Raw genomic sequence first — 15,086 nt, 5'->3', positions numbered from 1 at the left:
TCCAGCAGCCTGCTTGGAGCAGCGGCCATATGTGACATGCTTACGTCACTTCCGGGTTTAGTCCCGGAAGCGCCACATTGCAAAGGGGCCCTTTACCACTCAACTCCCCTGGAAGTGACATAATCCCATCGGGTGCGATGCTTTTGGGACTAAACCTGGAAGTTATGTAAGCACGTCGTGTGCACCCGCCCACCCCCACCCCCCACAACCTCCTGCCAGTGAAGAGGGGGGACCTGGCAACCCTAGTTACTAGACTCTTGCTCTTTTCTACTATGAAGGACTGAATTAGGAATGCTTGACACCCTGCTGGTCTGACTCGTGGCCTATTCACACATTGTGATCATCAGAGTTGGGGATATGACAAATTTATGAAGGCTATTAACTATGATGAGCAAATGGAACCTCCTGATTCAGAGGAAGTGACCCTATGAATATCAGTGCTGGAAGGGCAACAACAGGGAGTGGCCTTCCCCTTCATATCCTCCTTGTAGGCCTTCCAACAACAATCAACATTGTTCTTGCATATAAGCACTTTATGGATTTGGAATTGTCTCATGCAGAACATTCATAATATGAAAGAAGATTTATCTTATCATTAGATGGAATGGAATTCCAGATCTCTCCAGATGCAACACTGCTTTTTAAGAAAATTAGGTTTGTAAGGCCAATTATAATGAAAAAGCCCATTTCCCTCTGGCAAAACAAACAAAGAAATGTAGGAAACAAAGCTGCTGCAGAAGAATGTGAAATGTAAAAAAGATATATATGAAGCGATACAAAACTTCCCCATACCGCAGGGGTAAATACAGTTTCTTGAAATGAAATCCTGACTGTTTTTGATCCGTATCTGTGCTAGTGAGCACCGATAACAAATGTAAATACTTTAAGACAGGCAAGGTTATGTTCCTACCAGTCAGCCACTGACATAAGTGTTCTAAACTAGTTGTGTCGAGGGTCTTCTAGAGCAGCCCCCCCCCAGCATTATATACCGTATTTTTCGCTCCATAACACGCACTTTCCCCCCTCGCATTTGAGGAGGAAAATGTCTGTGCGTGTTATGGAGCGAATGTGCACAGAGCCGGCTGGGCCTGCTGGAACGGCGCGCCCAGACGGCTCTGTGCACATTTGCTCTAGGCGAGCTGGAACGATGCGAGCCTTGCACCCCGCCCGCCTCCCAGCTGGGAGGCAGGCGGGGTGCACAGAGCCGGCGCCAGCCTGCAGCCTTCCCTCCTCCCTCCCCGGGTGCACACGGGCCGGATCCGGCCCCGCGCGCCAGCTGAAACCTTCCCTCCTCCCTCCCCGGGCGCACACGGGCCGGATCCGGCCCCGCGCGCCAGCTGAAGCCTTCCCTCCTCCCTCCCCGGGCGCACACGGGCCGGATCTGGGCTTGCCTGGGCCAGGGGCGGGTGGGAGCGGAGGCGCTGGGGACTGAACCTGGGACCTCCTGCATGCCCAGCAGAAGCTCTGCCACTGAGCTCACAGCCCCCTCCCCTCGCTTTCCCGCTGCCCCCCCCTCTCCCAGGCACAGTCAGGCTGCCCATTGGTTTGCATGGCAGTAGACCTGGCCTCCTGACTGAGACAGGAGGCCAGGTCTACTGCCATGCAAACCAATGGGGAGACCTGGTCTCTGTGAAGGGGGGTCTCCCATTAGTTTGCACGGCAGTAGACCTGGCCTCCTGACTGAGACAGGAGGCCAGGTCTACTGCCATGCAAACCAATGGGTGGACCTGGCCTCCCTGGGGCATTCACTCCATAAGACAAGTTTTTATAGGAGGAAAACAAGATTTTTTCTTGTTTTCCTCCTCTAAAAACTAGGTGCATGTTATGGTCAGGTGCGTGTTATGGAGCGAAAAATACTGTAAATGTGGAATATTATTAAAAAGGTTAAAATAATGTGTTCTTTGCTCAAAAACGTCTGCTGACAAAGATCCTAAATCCTGCCTGTCATTTGTTATCTTAGATTGGAGCTATCGTTTTATTTAAGGATGCATTCTGAAAACTTTATGCATAATTTCCCAATGTTAACGCTAACCTACTTTTCAGAGCAAAAAAAGTGGATATTCTAACAGACAATGCAGGTTTAGAAATAATATCTTTTGACATTTCAATATCTTTTGTTTTTGAGGGAAAAAAACATGTTAAACCTTTTTAAACGGAGATTATCAACTAAACTTTCTTTCATGGAGATAGTTAAAGAACCTAAGAATTATAGAGACTATAATGATTCATGCCGAGTAGACCCACTAGGGGTTATTTAAACTCACTAGTGGTTTCACTTACCAAAACCACCACCACTAACTACCACAAGCCACACTGTTATTAGCCCTGGAAGGCAAAACGTTAGGCAAAAAGAGGACATCTATCTGTTTACTCTTCCAGGGCTAATAACAATGCCAGTATACTGTAGTGATCAGAGGGTCTGACTAAGATCTGGGAGACCCAGGTTTGAATCCCCACACTGCCTTGAAAGCTTTGCTGGATGACCTTGGTTCAGTCACACACTCTCAGTATAACCTACTTCACAGGGTTGCTGTAATGATAAAAATGAAAACAAAACTACGTTTTGGGTCCCCACTGGGGAGAAAGGCTGGACATAAACAAAGTAAGTACATAAAATAATATAATAAGGGACTTGCTCAACACTACCCCATGAGCTTCATGACTAAGAATGAATTTGGAAACTGAGTTCTCCAAGACTGTCTACCACACCAACTGGCAATGAAGAAAACCTTTTAAAGGGATGAGCTCGCAAAATCCAAGGAAAGCAAAATGCAGTTTCTCAGTGAGGTAAAAGAAAACAAGTCACACATCTCATACATGCGTTCAATAAGGTTTTTCTGTCTAGTGGCCATTAGCCAAACACTTAATGATGGCTTTGATTTGCTCTGTGCCATTTTTAAGGGCCTGGGGAGTTATCTAGGATCTGGGATCACATCCTTTGTGTGGGCTGAAAAGCATAAAACAACTTTCCTGCACTTCTTGCCAGAAGCCATTGCAAGTGGGGAGAAGGGCTGCCTAAAATCCTGAATGTCCTCACCTCCCATTTTGTAAATTGGCCACTGGAGCAGCATATGACCCCCACTGGTGGTGGAAAGTGCCGTCAAGTCACAGCTGACTTATGATGACGCCATAGGGTTTCCAAGGCAAGAGACGTTCGGTGCCGTTGCCTATCACTGCATGGGCTGAGAATGTTCTGAGAGAACTGTGACTTGCCCAGGGTCACCCAGCAGACTTCATGTAGAGGAGTGGGGAATCAAACCTGGTTCTCTGGATCAGAGTCTGCCACTCTTAACCACTAAACCACACTGGCTCCCATTACCCCTATTAAGAATCACTTTTAAAGTAGAAGCTCAACTGGTTAAATATGTTACATGCCACAGATGACATTCGAGCATCCATTTGTAGGCTTGCATTTAACAGCATCTCCAAGCTGTGAAACTGTTCCATTATGGCAAAACAATGCATTGTCATGTTTTTTGTATTTATCAGGAATGTTAGCTAGATCCCTGAAAGCATGAGCTGTGGTTTCTTTTTTAAACTTAACTTTCACCAGTAGTGGAAACTGGGAGACTTCAAGGTGAGATGGAGGACCCTTAATTTCCATTCTTTCAATTTTCCAACTTTAACAAATATTCACCATAGATGGTATTACACTGAGAATGCAGTGGGAACTGTATAGATTGCAACCTTGATGCGCTGGAAACACTGTTGCGGAAAAGAAACACTTCTATGAAGTCTGAATTCTTTTTGTCCCCTGAGAATCTCCATAGACATGTAGCCCTAGGCAAAACTCTCTTCTTTAGTCAAATATCTCATTATCCAAATGCTGGGATTTTCCCAAGGATAACTGGAAAATGAAACTGCACTGTACTCTTATCCCTGGAACTCGGGACTTTAATCTATGGCCCTTGTTGAATTCAAATAAAATTATATTTGCTTCTCTTTTCAGCCAGAACTTTAAATTGTTCCTCCCTTCCATGCCCCCAGTGTTTCCTCTATAAACCAACACCACTCCTCTAATCTCTGATGAGTTCAGCCTCTATATCTATCACTCTTCATTCATTTGTTTGCACCGTCTATTGACCCATCCAGTGATCCACAATGAAGCGGCTATTGCATATCCTGTTACATATAGTATTGCTTTTTCATTGTTGTCATCCTTTTCTTTCCCTTGCATGAGTTTGCTCAATGGATTTCAGCATCCCAGCTGTTCTCGTTCTCTCTCTCTCTCTCTCTCTCTCTCTCCCCCCCCCCCATCTCTCCATCTTCCCTCCCTCCCTCCCTCCCAAGATCTCACAAGATCAGGCTACCCAGGGCTTGATACAACCTAACAAAAAACAACAAAACACCAAACAAAACAAAACAAAAAAAACCACCCAGAAAATGCAGAGACATACTGGCAATTTTTTTTTAAAAAACCTTTAAAATAATCAGTACCTCAGGTGGATGGTTAATATTTACATATTGCTCCTCTGAAGTCCATCAGTGTTAACGGATATATTAGTTTCCAATCAAAACTCTTTGTTGCCAAGAGATACTGTGAAATTATGATTTCCAGTGCTCCAAATATGTTAACATTATAAAGAGTTAGTTTTCTGCTTCAGAAAAAAGGGCTGCTGCTGAACACTTGAATAAGTTCCATTGACAATTATGTATGAGGAACAAGCTGGCATCCAGTTTCTTTTCTTAGACTTCCAGTCTCCAATCTAGTGATATTACTTCAGAAGGAGACACAGGAAAAATTGTAGGACTGCAGGCTTTGTCAAAGCATATTTACTCAGAGGATCTAGAAGCCCCCTGCCCTGCCAACTCTTAAAACTCTATAGAAGCACTCCTAAGTTGGGCTACTTAGAAGTAAGCCCTGTTTTATTCAATGAGCGTTCTGAGGGTTGTAGCCTATGATTCAAGGCAATCCTATGCAGACTTAGTCCAGTCTAAGCCCAATGGGAGTAACTCTGGAGCAACTCACTAGAATAACTCTGCATAGGATTGTTCTGTCAGTCCCACACTGTTCCATTCAAGTTAGTGAGCCCAGGATCATAGCCTTAGCCAATTGCCCCCTTCCCCTTTTATTCCATCTTACCTTCATCCTTCCATTTCTTATTGCTGGCCCATCTTCTGCCAACCTCAACACATAGAGATCCATTTTGTATTCTCTTCCTCCTCGAATACTGAATCCAAACCCTTTGGTTCCTTTCTCCATGTCAACAGTAAAATAATCAAAATCCTGTACAGTTAAAGGAAATACAAAAAATAAATTATTTCAATAAATTGTAGCATTTCTATTCCTCATTTAAGTGGAAATCGTGAGATACAAGCAGATTTATCACTTGATACAATGGTCCAGTTCCCATTCTTGCCAAGTGCCATCAGTCTTCATGTAATGGCAGACACCCATCATTTCCAACATGCAGCTAAACTACGTGTGATGTATACACTCCAAACAGAAGCCCATATGCATAAAATTCTGGTTCCCAAGATCTTTGCCTCCCTTTTTTGTGGTAGAAGAATCAAGGGAATCTGGTGGTCACGTATTCTGGATTCTGTGTGATAAACCATTGCCAAACATTACTTTAGGTGAGTTGTGATGTGCCTATGAGCACAGCTTTGAGTGAGCCTTAAGAACTAGTTTCTTAAGGACTTGTTTCTCCCTTGTGGCCTGTATAGGATGGGCTCCACTTGGGACTTGTGCTGGTTGTTGGTTGGAGTCTCTCAGAGTGTATTAGTGTTCTCCATCAGCAAGTGTTCTCTCCCAGCTAGAAGCAATAAAGAGACCTGTTGTTGAAGCTATCAGAATCTCCTCTGAGTTAGCTACAGAGCAGGACTGAAGGGTAAACTGAAAGCAGGATAGGTGAGATCAGTTCTATCCACCATGCCTACATGGGTGGTAGTAAGGAGTACGTCACTGCTCCACCATCAGACGACTGGTAAGTGTGTGAACCAGGCCTAGGGTTTACTGTATCAGCATGGAAGGAGTTAGAATGAACCAACAGCTATTGCAAGTCTCAGAAAATATTATTCCCGATTCAGAGATCATGACCATAACTTCACAGGCAGATATGTAAGTGTAATAGAAACAATGGTATCTGAAGAAGTGAGCTGTGACTCATGAAAGCTCATACCCTGCAAGAAATTTTGTTAGTGTTTAAGATGCTACTGGACTTGCTTTTTTCTACAAAAACAGTGGAGACAAGCATGTTTACATGGAAGTAATTTGAGATAAACGAGTGTACTTTCAAGAAAACTGATACAGGATTGGAAAGTAGATCTGCTTAAATCACAGTATTTCAATTTTAGATTATGAATAAGACATACAGGAGATTTTGAGAATATTAAAATGTTTTCTGGTAAAAACTTGGTTTATGAAAAACTTCCGTACCTGATGTTTTCACATTTTGTGAGTCTCTAGGGCACAGTCATTCTGAATTATACATGATGCATGCATGATGTCTGTAAATGTATTATATCTAAAATATGCATGCATGATGCAACTCACAAACAATTCAAGGACAGTTTATACGATCAACATAATCAAGCATTAAAGGTTTTTCTAGGACAGATTCCTAAAGTTAGGGGAGGGCCTGTGGCTTAGTGGTACAGCATCTGGTTCACATGCATAAAGTCCCAAGTTCACTTGCTGCCATCTCAAGCTAAAATACACAACGTAGCAAGAAAGGCATTTCTTTGCCTGAGATCCTGGAAAACCAGTTAGAGTTGACAATACTCAGGTACATGGACCAATGGGCTGTGTGGGTATGCAGGATCTGTATATGGTCAACATATGTAAAGTAGGGGCAGAGATTGCAGGTTTGAATATGTATGTATGTATGTGCTGTCAACTCACAATCAATTCATGGTGACACCAACAAGGAGCTTTCAAGGCAAGTGAGAAACAGAGCTGGTTTACCATTGCCTTCCTCTGCAGGGTCAGTACTTGGATGGTCTCCCATCCAAGAACTGACTTTGCTTAGCTTCTGAGATTGGATGAAATCAGGCTATACCATACACTTCCACATCCCTGCAGGTTTTGAATGCTTCTAAAAAAATCCTTCTGCATTTCGATAAATAGTATACACTACCCATAGAGGAACATTCAAATATAACTTGTAGGGCGAAAATCCATGGTCGCTTTAGCCTCCTTTATTCCCTGTTTCAGCCAGGATTCAGCCAGGATTGAACACATGCATTTTGCCGAATGTGCGTTTTCGCCCATAGATTTCCATTTCATTTTGCTGATAATATAAACATAGTCTTGTTTGTCCTTTGGAGGGCTTTCTTTCATTGAAGGCCATGGAAATAGCCTCTCTCTCATACACACAAAAATGGCCATATAGATAATACTTGTATAACGTACATCTCTGTTTCCACATTGTTACATTGTTATTTCACCATCCCTCCAAGGAGCTCACAATGGCATATGTAGTTCTTTCCTCCATGCCTCACAAAAGTCCCGGCTCACCCACCAAGTTTCATGGTTGAGCAGGGATCTGAACATGGGTCATCCTGGCCTTGTTCTGAGGCCCTAACCACTATACATACTGTCTTTCATCCACCAAGTTTCATGGTTGAGCAGGGATCTGAACATGGGTCGTCCTGGCCTTGTTTTTAGGCCCTAACCACCATACATACTGTCTTTCTACAAAAAAGTAAACTTTTGAAAAGGCATTTATTTTGTTGCATTTATTGCATTCTCAGCATTTACACACTGATGGAACAGTTTTTATAATGAGGATGGTTAGACCCTGCACAAAATCTCCACTGACAGAAGCGATTTTTTTTTTTTGCCTCTCCCTGCCTCTTTCTCCCCCAAAACACTACTGGGGGACAAGAAACCCTCAGGAGCGCCACCAGAAGGAGCTGGAGGTCTGCCCTGGGAGGGGGAATCAGCAAAAATTGCCTCCCCTTCTCTCATGGGAAATTTCTGCTGGATGCAGCTCCAGGTTATTAGGCTTGGGACCATGAAATCATCAGTATCTCTGTGAAATGAGGCACCTGTTCAATTTCTGCACAGATAGTTTCTATTTGCATAATTCACATCACAATGCAAGGCCATGCACAGGTACGGTCTTCTGATCAAGTAATAGTTTCCCTTGAGTGCCTTTGTAGGGAATTTTATGATTTCCTAATTACAAGCAGTCTCTGTCTATGACAGTGATAGAAAGGGCAGTATTTATGCAGCAGTTCCATCTGCTTAGTATTTCGGCAGAGAGGCAGCGACGGGATGGGGCAGTGGTTGCTCATAATGACTCAGATTCTGTATTAGAGAAATGGTTTCCTAATAATGGTCTGCAAATTAATGGCTTTTCTGCTGAGTCACTTTATGTGCCAAAAGTGATTATGCGTGTGCAACGGGTCCTTAGCTTGCATCCCTTGACACTCTCTGCTAAATATGGTTTATATAGCCCTTTCACAAGACAGACACAAGTCGTTTCCATTTAGAAAAGAAAGCCCCACTGCACAGAGAAACTTCATGCTTGCCTGGATCGATTTGCTGTCGGATAATTATTTTATTAGCACAAATACTTATGCAAATACACTGATACATTCAAAATTAGCTTCTGTTGCAAACACTGAATAGCATTAGGCTTGTGCTTTTGACTTAATAATAGCACACAATCTATTGTGAACTGGCTTGGCTGCAATTTCATGGAAAAGTGATATAAAATTATAGATGAAAATAAAGAAATACCTGGGGCTGCCTGTAATCTGATAAGGGGTATTGCCTGGTGTCAGGAGAATGTTGCCTGTAATCCATCAAAGGGGGTTGCCTGTAGTCCAGAGGAGGTGGTTGCTGGTAATCCAATACTGGAGGGTGCCTGTAGTCTAATGGAGGCTGCCTGTAGTCCGTCGAAGGCTGCCGATAGTCTGTAAATGGGGGTTGCCGGATGTCGGGTTTCACATCCTGCCTTGCTTTCACCTCTGACCTGTAACTGAGTAATAAGAAACGGTTAGATTTTAAGGCCAGAGGTGTTAACTACTCTTAAATACATTTCATGAAATGAAAAGCATGCCGTTGGGTTGTAAAACTGAGCTGATATGCGGCTTGGCCATTTGTGAAAACACGGGACGTGGTCTGAAAGTTATGGTGGTCAACCTTTTGGGCAAGACTAGGATGATGACTTACAGCATAGCTGAGGCGCTGCCATGGTGCCTCCAAAGAGATTTCCCGGCTGCTGCAAGGCTTAATAAAGTCTTTTTTTAAGTTTAAAAAAGAAAATGGGGCTTCCCCCCCAAAGGAGGAGGAGGAGAAGAAGAAGAAGAAGAGTTGGTTTTTATATGCCGAATTTCTCTACCAGTTAAGGGAGACTCAAAACAGCTTACCTTCCCTCCCCCTCCCCACAACAGACACCCTTTGAGGTAGGTGGGGCTGAGAGAGCTCTAACAGAGCTGTAACTTGCTCAAGGTCATCAGCTGGCTTCATGTGGAGGAGTGGGGAAACAAATCCATTTCACCAGATTAGCCTTTGCCACTCATGTGGAAGAGTGGGGAATCAAACCCTATTCTCCAGATCATACTCCACCGCTCCAAACCACCACTCTTAACCACTACACCACGCTGGTCAAGGGATTTTTCCCAGACTGGAGGGGCTTTGAAAGCTGACTACCATCAGCTCTGCCCCCACACCAGCGCCACATTTCTCTTCCGGGATTTAGGTCCTGGAGAGACTGCGGCATTGGAGGAGCGGAGTGCAGCTCCATGGCGCCCAGGTGCTGACGGAACTGCCCTCACTGCCAGTGTAAGTGCCTCTTATTCCGTGATAAGAGGCCACGTACGCTGGCAGCAGGGTCACGTCGCCTCCAGACCACTTTCAGCCCCCCACCTCAGGAATGGGCTGTTAGTAGCAGAGTATCTGTTTGGTGTGCAAAAGGTCCTAAATTCAATCCCAGGTCTTTCCAGTTTAAAAAAGGATTTACTAGTTGGTGATATGAAAGACCTCTCCCTGAGACCCTGAAGAGCCACTGCCAGTCAGAGCCAAAAATATTGACTTTAATAGACCAATTGTCTGACTCAGCATAAGGCAGCTTTATGTGTTCATTTGCCACAAGTCAAGTCCAACAAGACAATGTTATTCTAATGTCCATTCTTTCCCATGTTCTGCATCATCCTCCCTGCATCAGCAGCAGACAGTGAAGTTGTGGTTTGATGCTAATTGAGGGGGTACAGAAAAGCTTGTCAGGGCTGGCCACCCCAGGGAGGGAATGGAGAGTGCTATGGAACTGGATGGCCACTGACTGGCTAGTATCCACCACTGCCATCAGGGCCCCCAGAAGCAACTGGGCAGCAGCAGTAGCATGTTTGCATGGTGCTGACTGAGCCACCTCCTGCCTCCACCACTGGTCATCAACAGCTGCCCATAAGAATGCACTTCCCACCACTGCCCCCTGCTGGACCCCCATGGCCTGGTGTTGTATTGTCTCTGCTAAGAAGGGGTGAATTCACACATCTTTGTTTATTGCATTATTATTGTGATATCTTATTCATTTCATCTTTTTTTGCATTTTTTATTAATAAGTTTTATTTTTCAACACAAACACATACAAAAATATAAACCTTAACACATATCCAATAGAGTTATTACATTATATTGGAGCTCACTTTGAAATTGCATTTCGGTTATTAACATCTTTGACTTACACTTCTCTATATTCTCATAATATTTTCATATCTACAAATGCATTTATTCATAAACATTTTTTACTTAGATTTTTATATTCTATTTCTATTCTTGGCTATATAGTTAAAGAATACATTCCATTTTTCATAAAATTCAGAGGTTGATCTATTAGGTATTTAAAGAAGTTAATTTTGCCATTGTTGCATATTCTGTTAATTTATTTATCTGGATGTTCCTTTGCTTCCCACTTTGCTGCATATATCATTCTCGCTGCTGTCACCATATAATTAAATTATTCATTGTATATTTTTGTCATGTTTCTTGGCATGATATTTAATAACATGTTTTTTGGATCCAACGCAAACTTGTTTCAGCACTTTTTGCATTTCATCATGTATCATTATCCAATATTTTCTTGCCTTCCTACAAGTCCACCACATATGATAAAATGTTGCATCTTTGTTCTGACATTTCCACCATTTCCCATTTGTTGGCCTTTGCTATATCTTTAGGTATAATATACTATCTAAAAATACTCTCTCAATATTTGGCATTCAGTGAAGTTGACTTCTTTAGTCCATAAATTCTCCCACAGTCTCATGTTTATACTTCCACTAAAAGTTTTGAATCCATTTTATCATACAGTTTTTACTTGTTCTGTTTTAGTTTCATATTGCGATAACAAATTGTGAATGTTCCTTAGTAAATGTCTTAAGTAGTGATTAATCATTCATAAGTTGTCTTCTCTCTTACATAAATATCTTCTTTTGTTATTTGTTTTTTCATTATTGAAGCCATATGATGATATAATAGCCATTGAATATCCCTTCCTTCATCTTTGATTGCCAAATTTTTATTTTCCCTTGGTTATCCATCATATTCTCAAAAGTTATATAAACCGTTTTCTTCCATGTACTATTATCACAATATACTTCGACTGGATATGTCAGTGGTGAAATTGGGGATCTTATTCTGCTTCAGCATTGGAACCATATTTCAAGCAACCTGTCTCTCGAGATGTCTTCCGTCTTGTGTTAGAATTGTTTTAATGATTTTTTACTCCACAAATAATTATGTATTCCTTCTTTAATGTCAATGATTTCCAGTTTTACATTCCTCCATTTTGGATCATTAATCCAATCTGTTATCCAAACTAGTGCTTCCACTTGACAATACAATTCGATATTTGGTACAGCTATCCCTCCTCTCATCTTCTCATCTTATAGTACTTTAAATCTTACTCTTGGCCTCTTCCACTGCATATGAAGTTATTTATTGTTTTTAGCCATTTTTAAAAAGCTTTCCCCTTTATATAATTTGGCAACATTTGGAATAGAAAAATCAATCTTGATAATCTATTCATTTTGACTGTAGACATTCTTCCCAACTACAGAATTCTTAATTTTTCCCATGTTTGTATATCATTAATGCTTGTCCAAACTTTTTGACAGTTGTCTTTGAATAGGTTGTCATTTTGTCCTGTTACATTTACACCGAGATACTTTATTAGTTTTTTTTGGTAACAACACAATCTGTTATTACCTCCTCTTCCTCTGCTTTGGTTGCTGTTAATAACATAATCTTTGTCTTCTTTTTATTCAATTTATATTCAGAATATTTCGTGATTATTTTGTCCACATAGGACAAACACCACACCAGGAGGTGCACAGTTATGGTAGCACAATGGCCAGTGATGTGAGGAACAGGAAACTGTCCAGTGTGGAAGAAGAACACAGAACAGAGCTGATGCCACAGGCAGGCTCTACAGTCTCTGTGTTTTTGCTTAAGGGTGACACAGATCCGTGCTCTCTTTCCTCGTATACACAATGCACACCCCAAAGCAAGATAATGATCTGATACTCAAAGGTAAACATGGCTACAGTAGGTTGCAGAATATGTTAACAGGGGCGCTGTGAAGGGGTCATACCAGAATTTTCAGAAGTGTATTACACACGCTTCCTTCTGGAAATCCAAGATATTACTGGGCATTCAAAATTCCAAGACCACGGTTACACAGCCCGGATAACCTACAAGAACCAATATTACTGGGCTTTTGCTATAACGAAATGCCTTAATATTACTAGGCATAATAATCATACTAAGCCTATAGGCACATACTACTTCAAATGAGATAAAGAATGGCATTATTATCAAGGGGCAGATATCAAAAAGAGATGGGCTAGTTTCATCCAGTGAAGTTCCAGGGGGAAGCCCCCCCTGAAACTAGGGCTGTAACAGCTAATACCCCTGAAGAATTATCCATGAGGGAAGATGTTCTTGGAATACTTCAGCAAAAATGCCAGTTACATTGTCCCCAAACTGTTAATTTTCAAGGTATTTTAACTTGTGAATTTACTGCAGTTCTACAAAAATGCTTATCATGAAAACAGAGCAGGTAATATATCAAAAGTAGACATGAGAAAATGTTGGCATTTACTGCATAAGCTATAACTTCTCTGACAGTCATTTTAGTCTCATTATCTAGAATGATTAATTTGTGATTTGCAAATATTATTTGCTCAAGTAATTGAAAAACTGGATCTTTGATTGTTTTATTAGAGGTGAACAAATGTACTATACAGCCACAATCCCTTTCAGAGATTACCAAGAATTTGAGTTTTGATAACAATCCATCTTTGATGATTTTATAAGGGCAGTTATTTGAGGAACTGGTTGGTGGGGTTGGGGATATATGCCTTTTATAATCCAGTATATTATGCAAGTCCGTGAGGTTCTTAGCTTCCCTGTTCTGTAAAGATCAGGTTGTAGCCAGGGCAGCCAAGAGCTACCATAGACCCCCAGATAAAGATTCCACTGGCTCCCCGTATGACTAGGGAAGGCAGAATGGTCTAGCCTGATCTTGTTAGATCTTGGAAGCTATACAGGGTTGGTACTTGAAAGGGAGACCACCAAGGAAGATGCTGCAGAGGAAGGCAATGGCAAACCACTTCTGCTTAATCACTTGCCTTGAAAGTCCCTTGCTGGGGTCTCCAAAGGTTGGCTGTGACTTGTTGGCACTTTACATACATACACATAAGTGTGTACATTTCTTATATTTGATGAAGTGGGCTCTTTTTCAGAAAAAACGTCATGTCACAATAGATCTTTAGTAAGTAAATTAGTAAGAAATCTATTTCAGTTTACCCTTGTACCTTAATTTAGCACAGAAGCTGGGGCAAATTGATTATGTAGTAGTGCTGGATGAGAAGTTCTGAGATCACTGGGATTGATTTTGCTGACCTACTTTCTAAAAAAGATTAGTCATTTGTCATATAACATGAAGCTTAATGTCTACAGTAGCAAAGTAACATTTACAAAGGGGTATTACATGTCCTGCCCTGACCTGGATGGCCCAGACTAGCCTGATCTTGTCAGATCTCAGAAGCTAAGCAGGGTCAGCCCTGGTTAGTATTTGGATGGGAGACCACCAAGGAATACAAGGGTTGCTGTGCAGAGGAAGGCACTGGCAAACCACCTCTGTTAGTCTCTTGCCATGAAAACCCCAAAAGGGGTCGCCATAAGTCGGCTGCGACTTGACGGCACTTTACACACACACACATTACATGTCCCATCAATACAATAATTATAACAACAACCCACTGCCTTAACAGTGTTTAAAATGTAATTAAATCTAATTAAGGGGGAGGAGGTCTAGCCACTGTTCCACATGTGTTTCATATTCCACTAAGACAGATCAACATACCATTATCATGCATGTTAAAGGTGTGTGTGTGGGAAGCATTCTTTTACTACTTTCATAGATCATGGGAAATAGTTTTGACATTGCCTTGAATTCAGATTTTATATTTGTTGGCTTGTAACGGTGTTCCTATTGGTTTGTCTTAGAGGATTCTCTGGTTTGAGATTGACTTGGATTCTTGAGTTGTACATTTGTTGGTTTACGCTTGACACATTGGTTTAGGCTTGACACATTGACCTGAGCTTCTGTTGGGATTCCCTGGTTCTGCATTGGTTCTTTGGACTTGTTGGTCCTGTCTGCTTTGAGAGACTTTTGACCAGTAGTTACTTCACTTGTTCTTGTGTCTTTGGCTATTCCTTGCCCTGAAGAAAGCATGGCATTCCCCCCCCCGCCATAGGAAACAATGGAGGATGGCTAGAGGCACTTTGTTTAGGGGCTAGTAGAATTGGATCTCTTGGCCCAATTTACTTGAAATTTGGCTACGATTTAATAGAGAGGCACCAGCAGCTATGCTGCCATTTTGGTGCCATTTTCTCAAAAAACAAAAACAAACAACAACAAAAACCCAGCCGCTTCAGCCATCTGAAAAGATTCGCCATAGGGAATAATGGAGCCAAAATATATCGTAATCCTGAAAAAATGATAAGAAAAAACAAAAACATATCTGAATACCAACTGGAACTCGTATAAATGGGAATGCCTATATTTTCCAGCTCCTGGATCTTTAAAATGCTGATTTTTTTGAGGGGCACATTCCTAGCAGCCTGGAAA

General features: G+C 41.9%; 1 protein-coding gene across 2 annotated transcripts in view; it reads right to left on the bottom strand.

Moving 5' to 3' along the window:
• The window catches only part of MAGI2 (membrane associated guanylate kinase, WW and PDZ domain containing 2), a 723,148-nt gene that overhangs the window by 39,162 nt on the left and 668,900 nt on the right, over nucleotides 1–15,086 (bottom strand). For both annotated transcript variants that reach the window (XM_056845941.1, XM_056845940.1), the window contains 2 exons: nucleotides 8,690–8,930; nucleotides 5,084–5,227 (listed from right to left, as the gene is read on the bottom strand). In XM_056845941.1, the coding sequence (XP_056701919.1) occupies nucleotides 5,084–5,227; nucleotides 8,690–8,930 (385 nt within the window). The remainder of the gene's footprint in view (nucleotides 1–5,083; nucleotides 5,228–8,689; nucleotides 8,931–15,086) is intronic.

This window comes from Euleptes europaea, chromosome 3 (assembly GCF_029931775.1).
Source record: "Euleptes europaea isolate rEulEur1 chromosome 3, rEulEur1.hap1, whole genome shotgun sequence".
Taxonomy (NCBI): Eukaryota; Metazoa; Chordata; class Lepidosauria; order Squamata; family Sphaerodactylidae; genus Euleptes; species Euleptes europaea.
The sequence above is the reverse complement of the archived record's forward strand: the minus strand, read 5'-3'. Positions and strand labels throughout refer to the sequence as shown.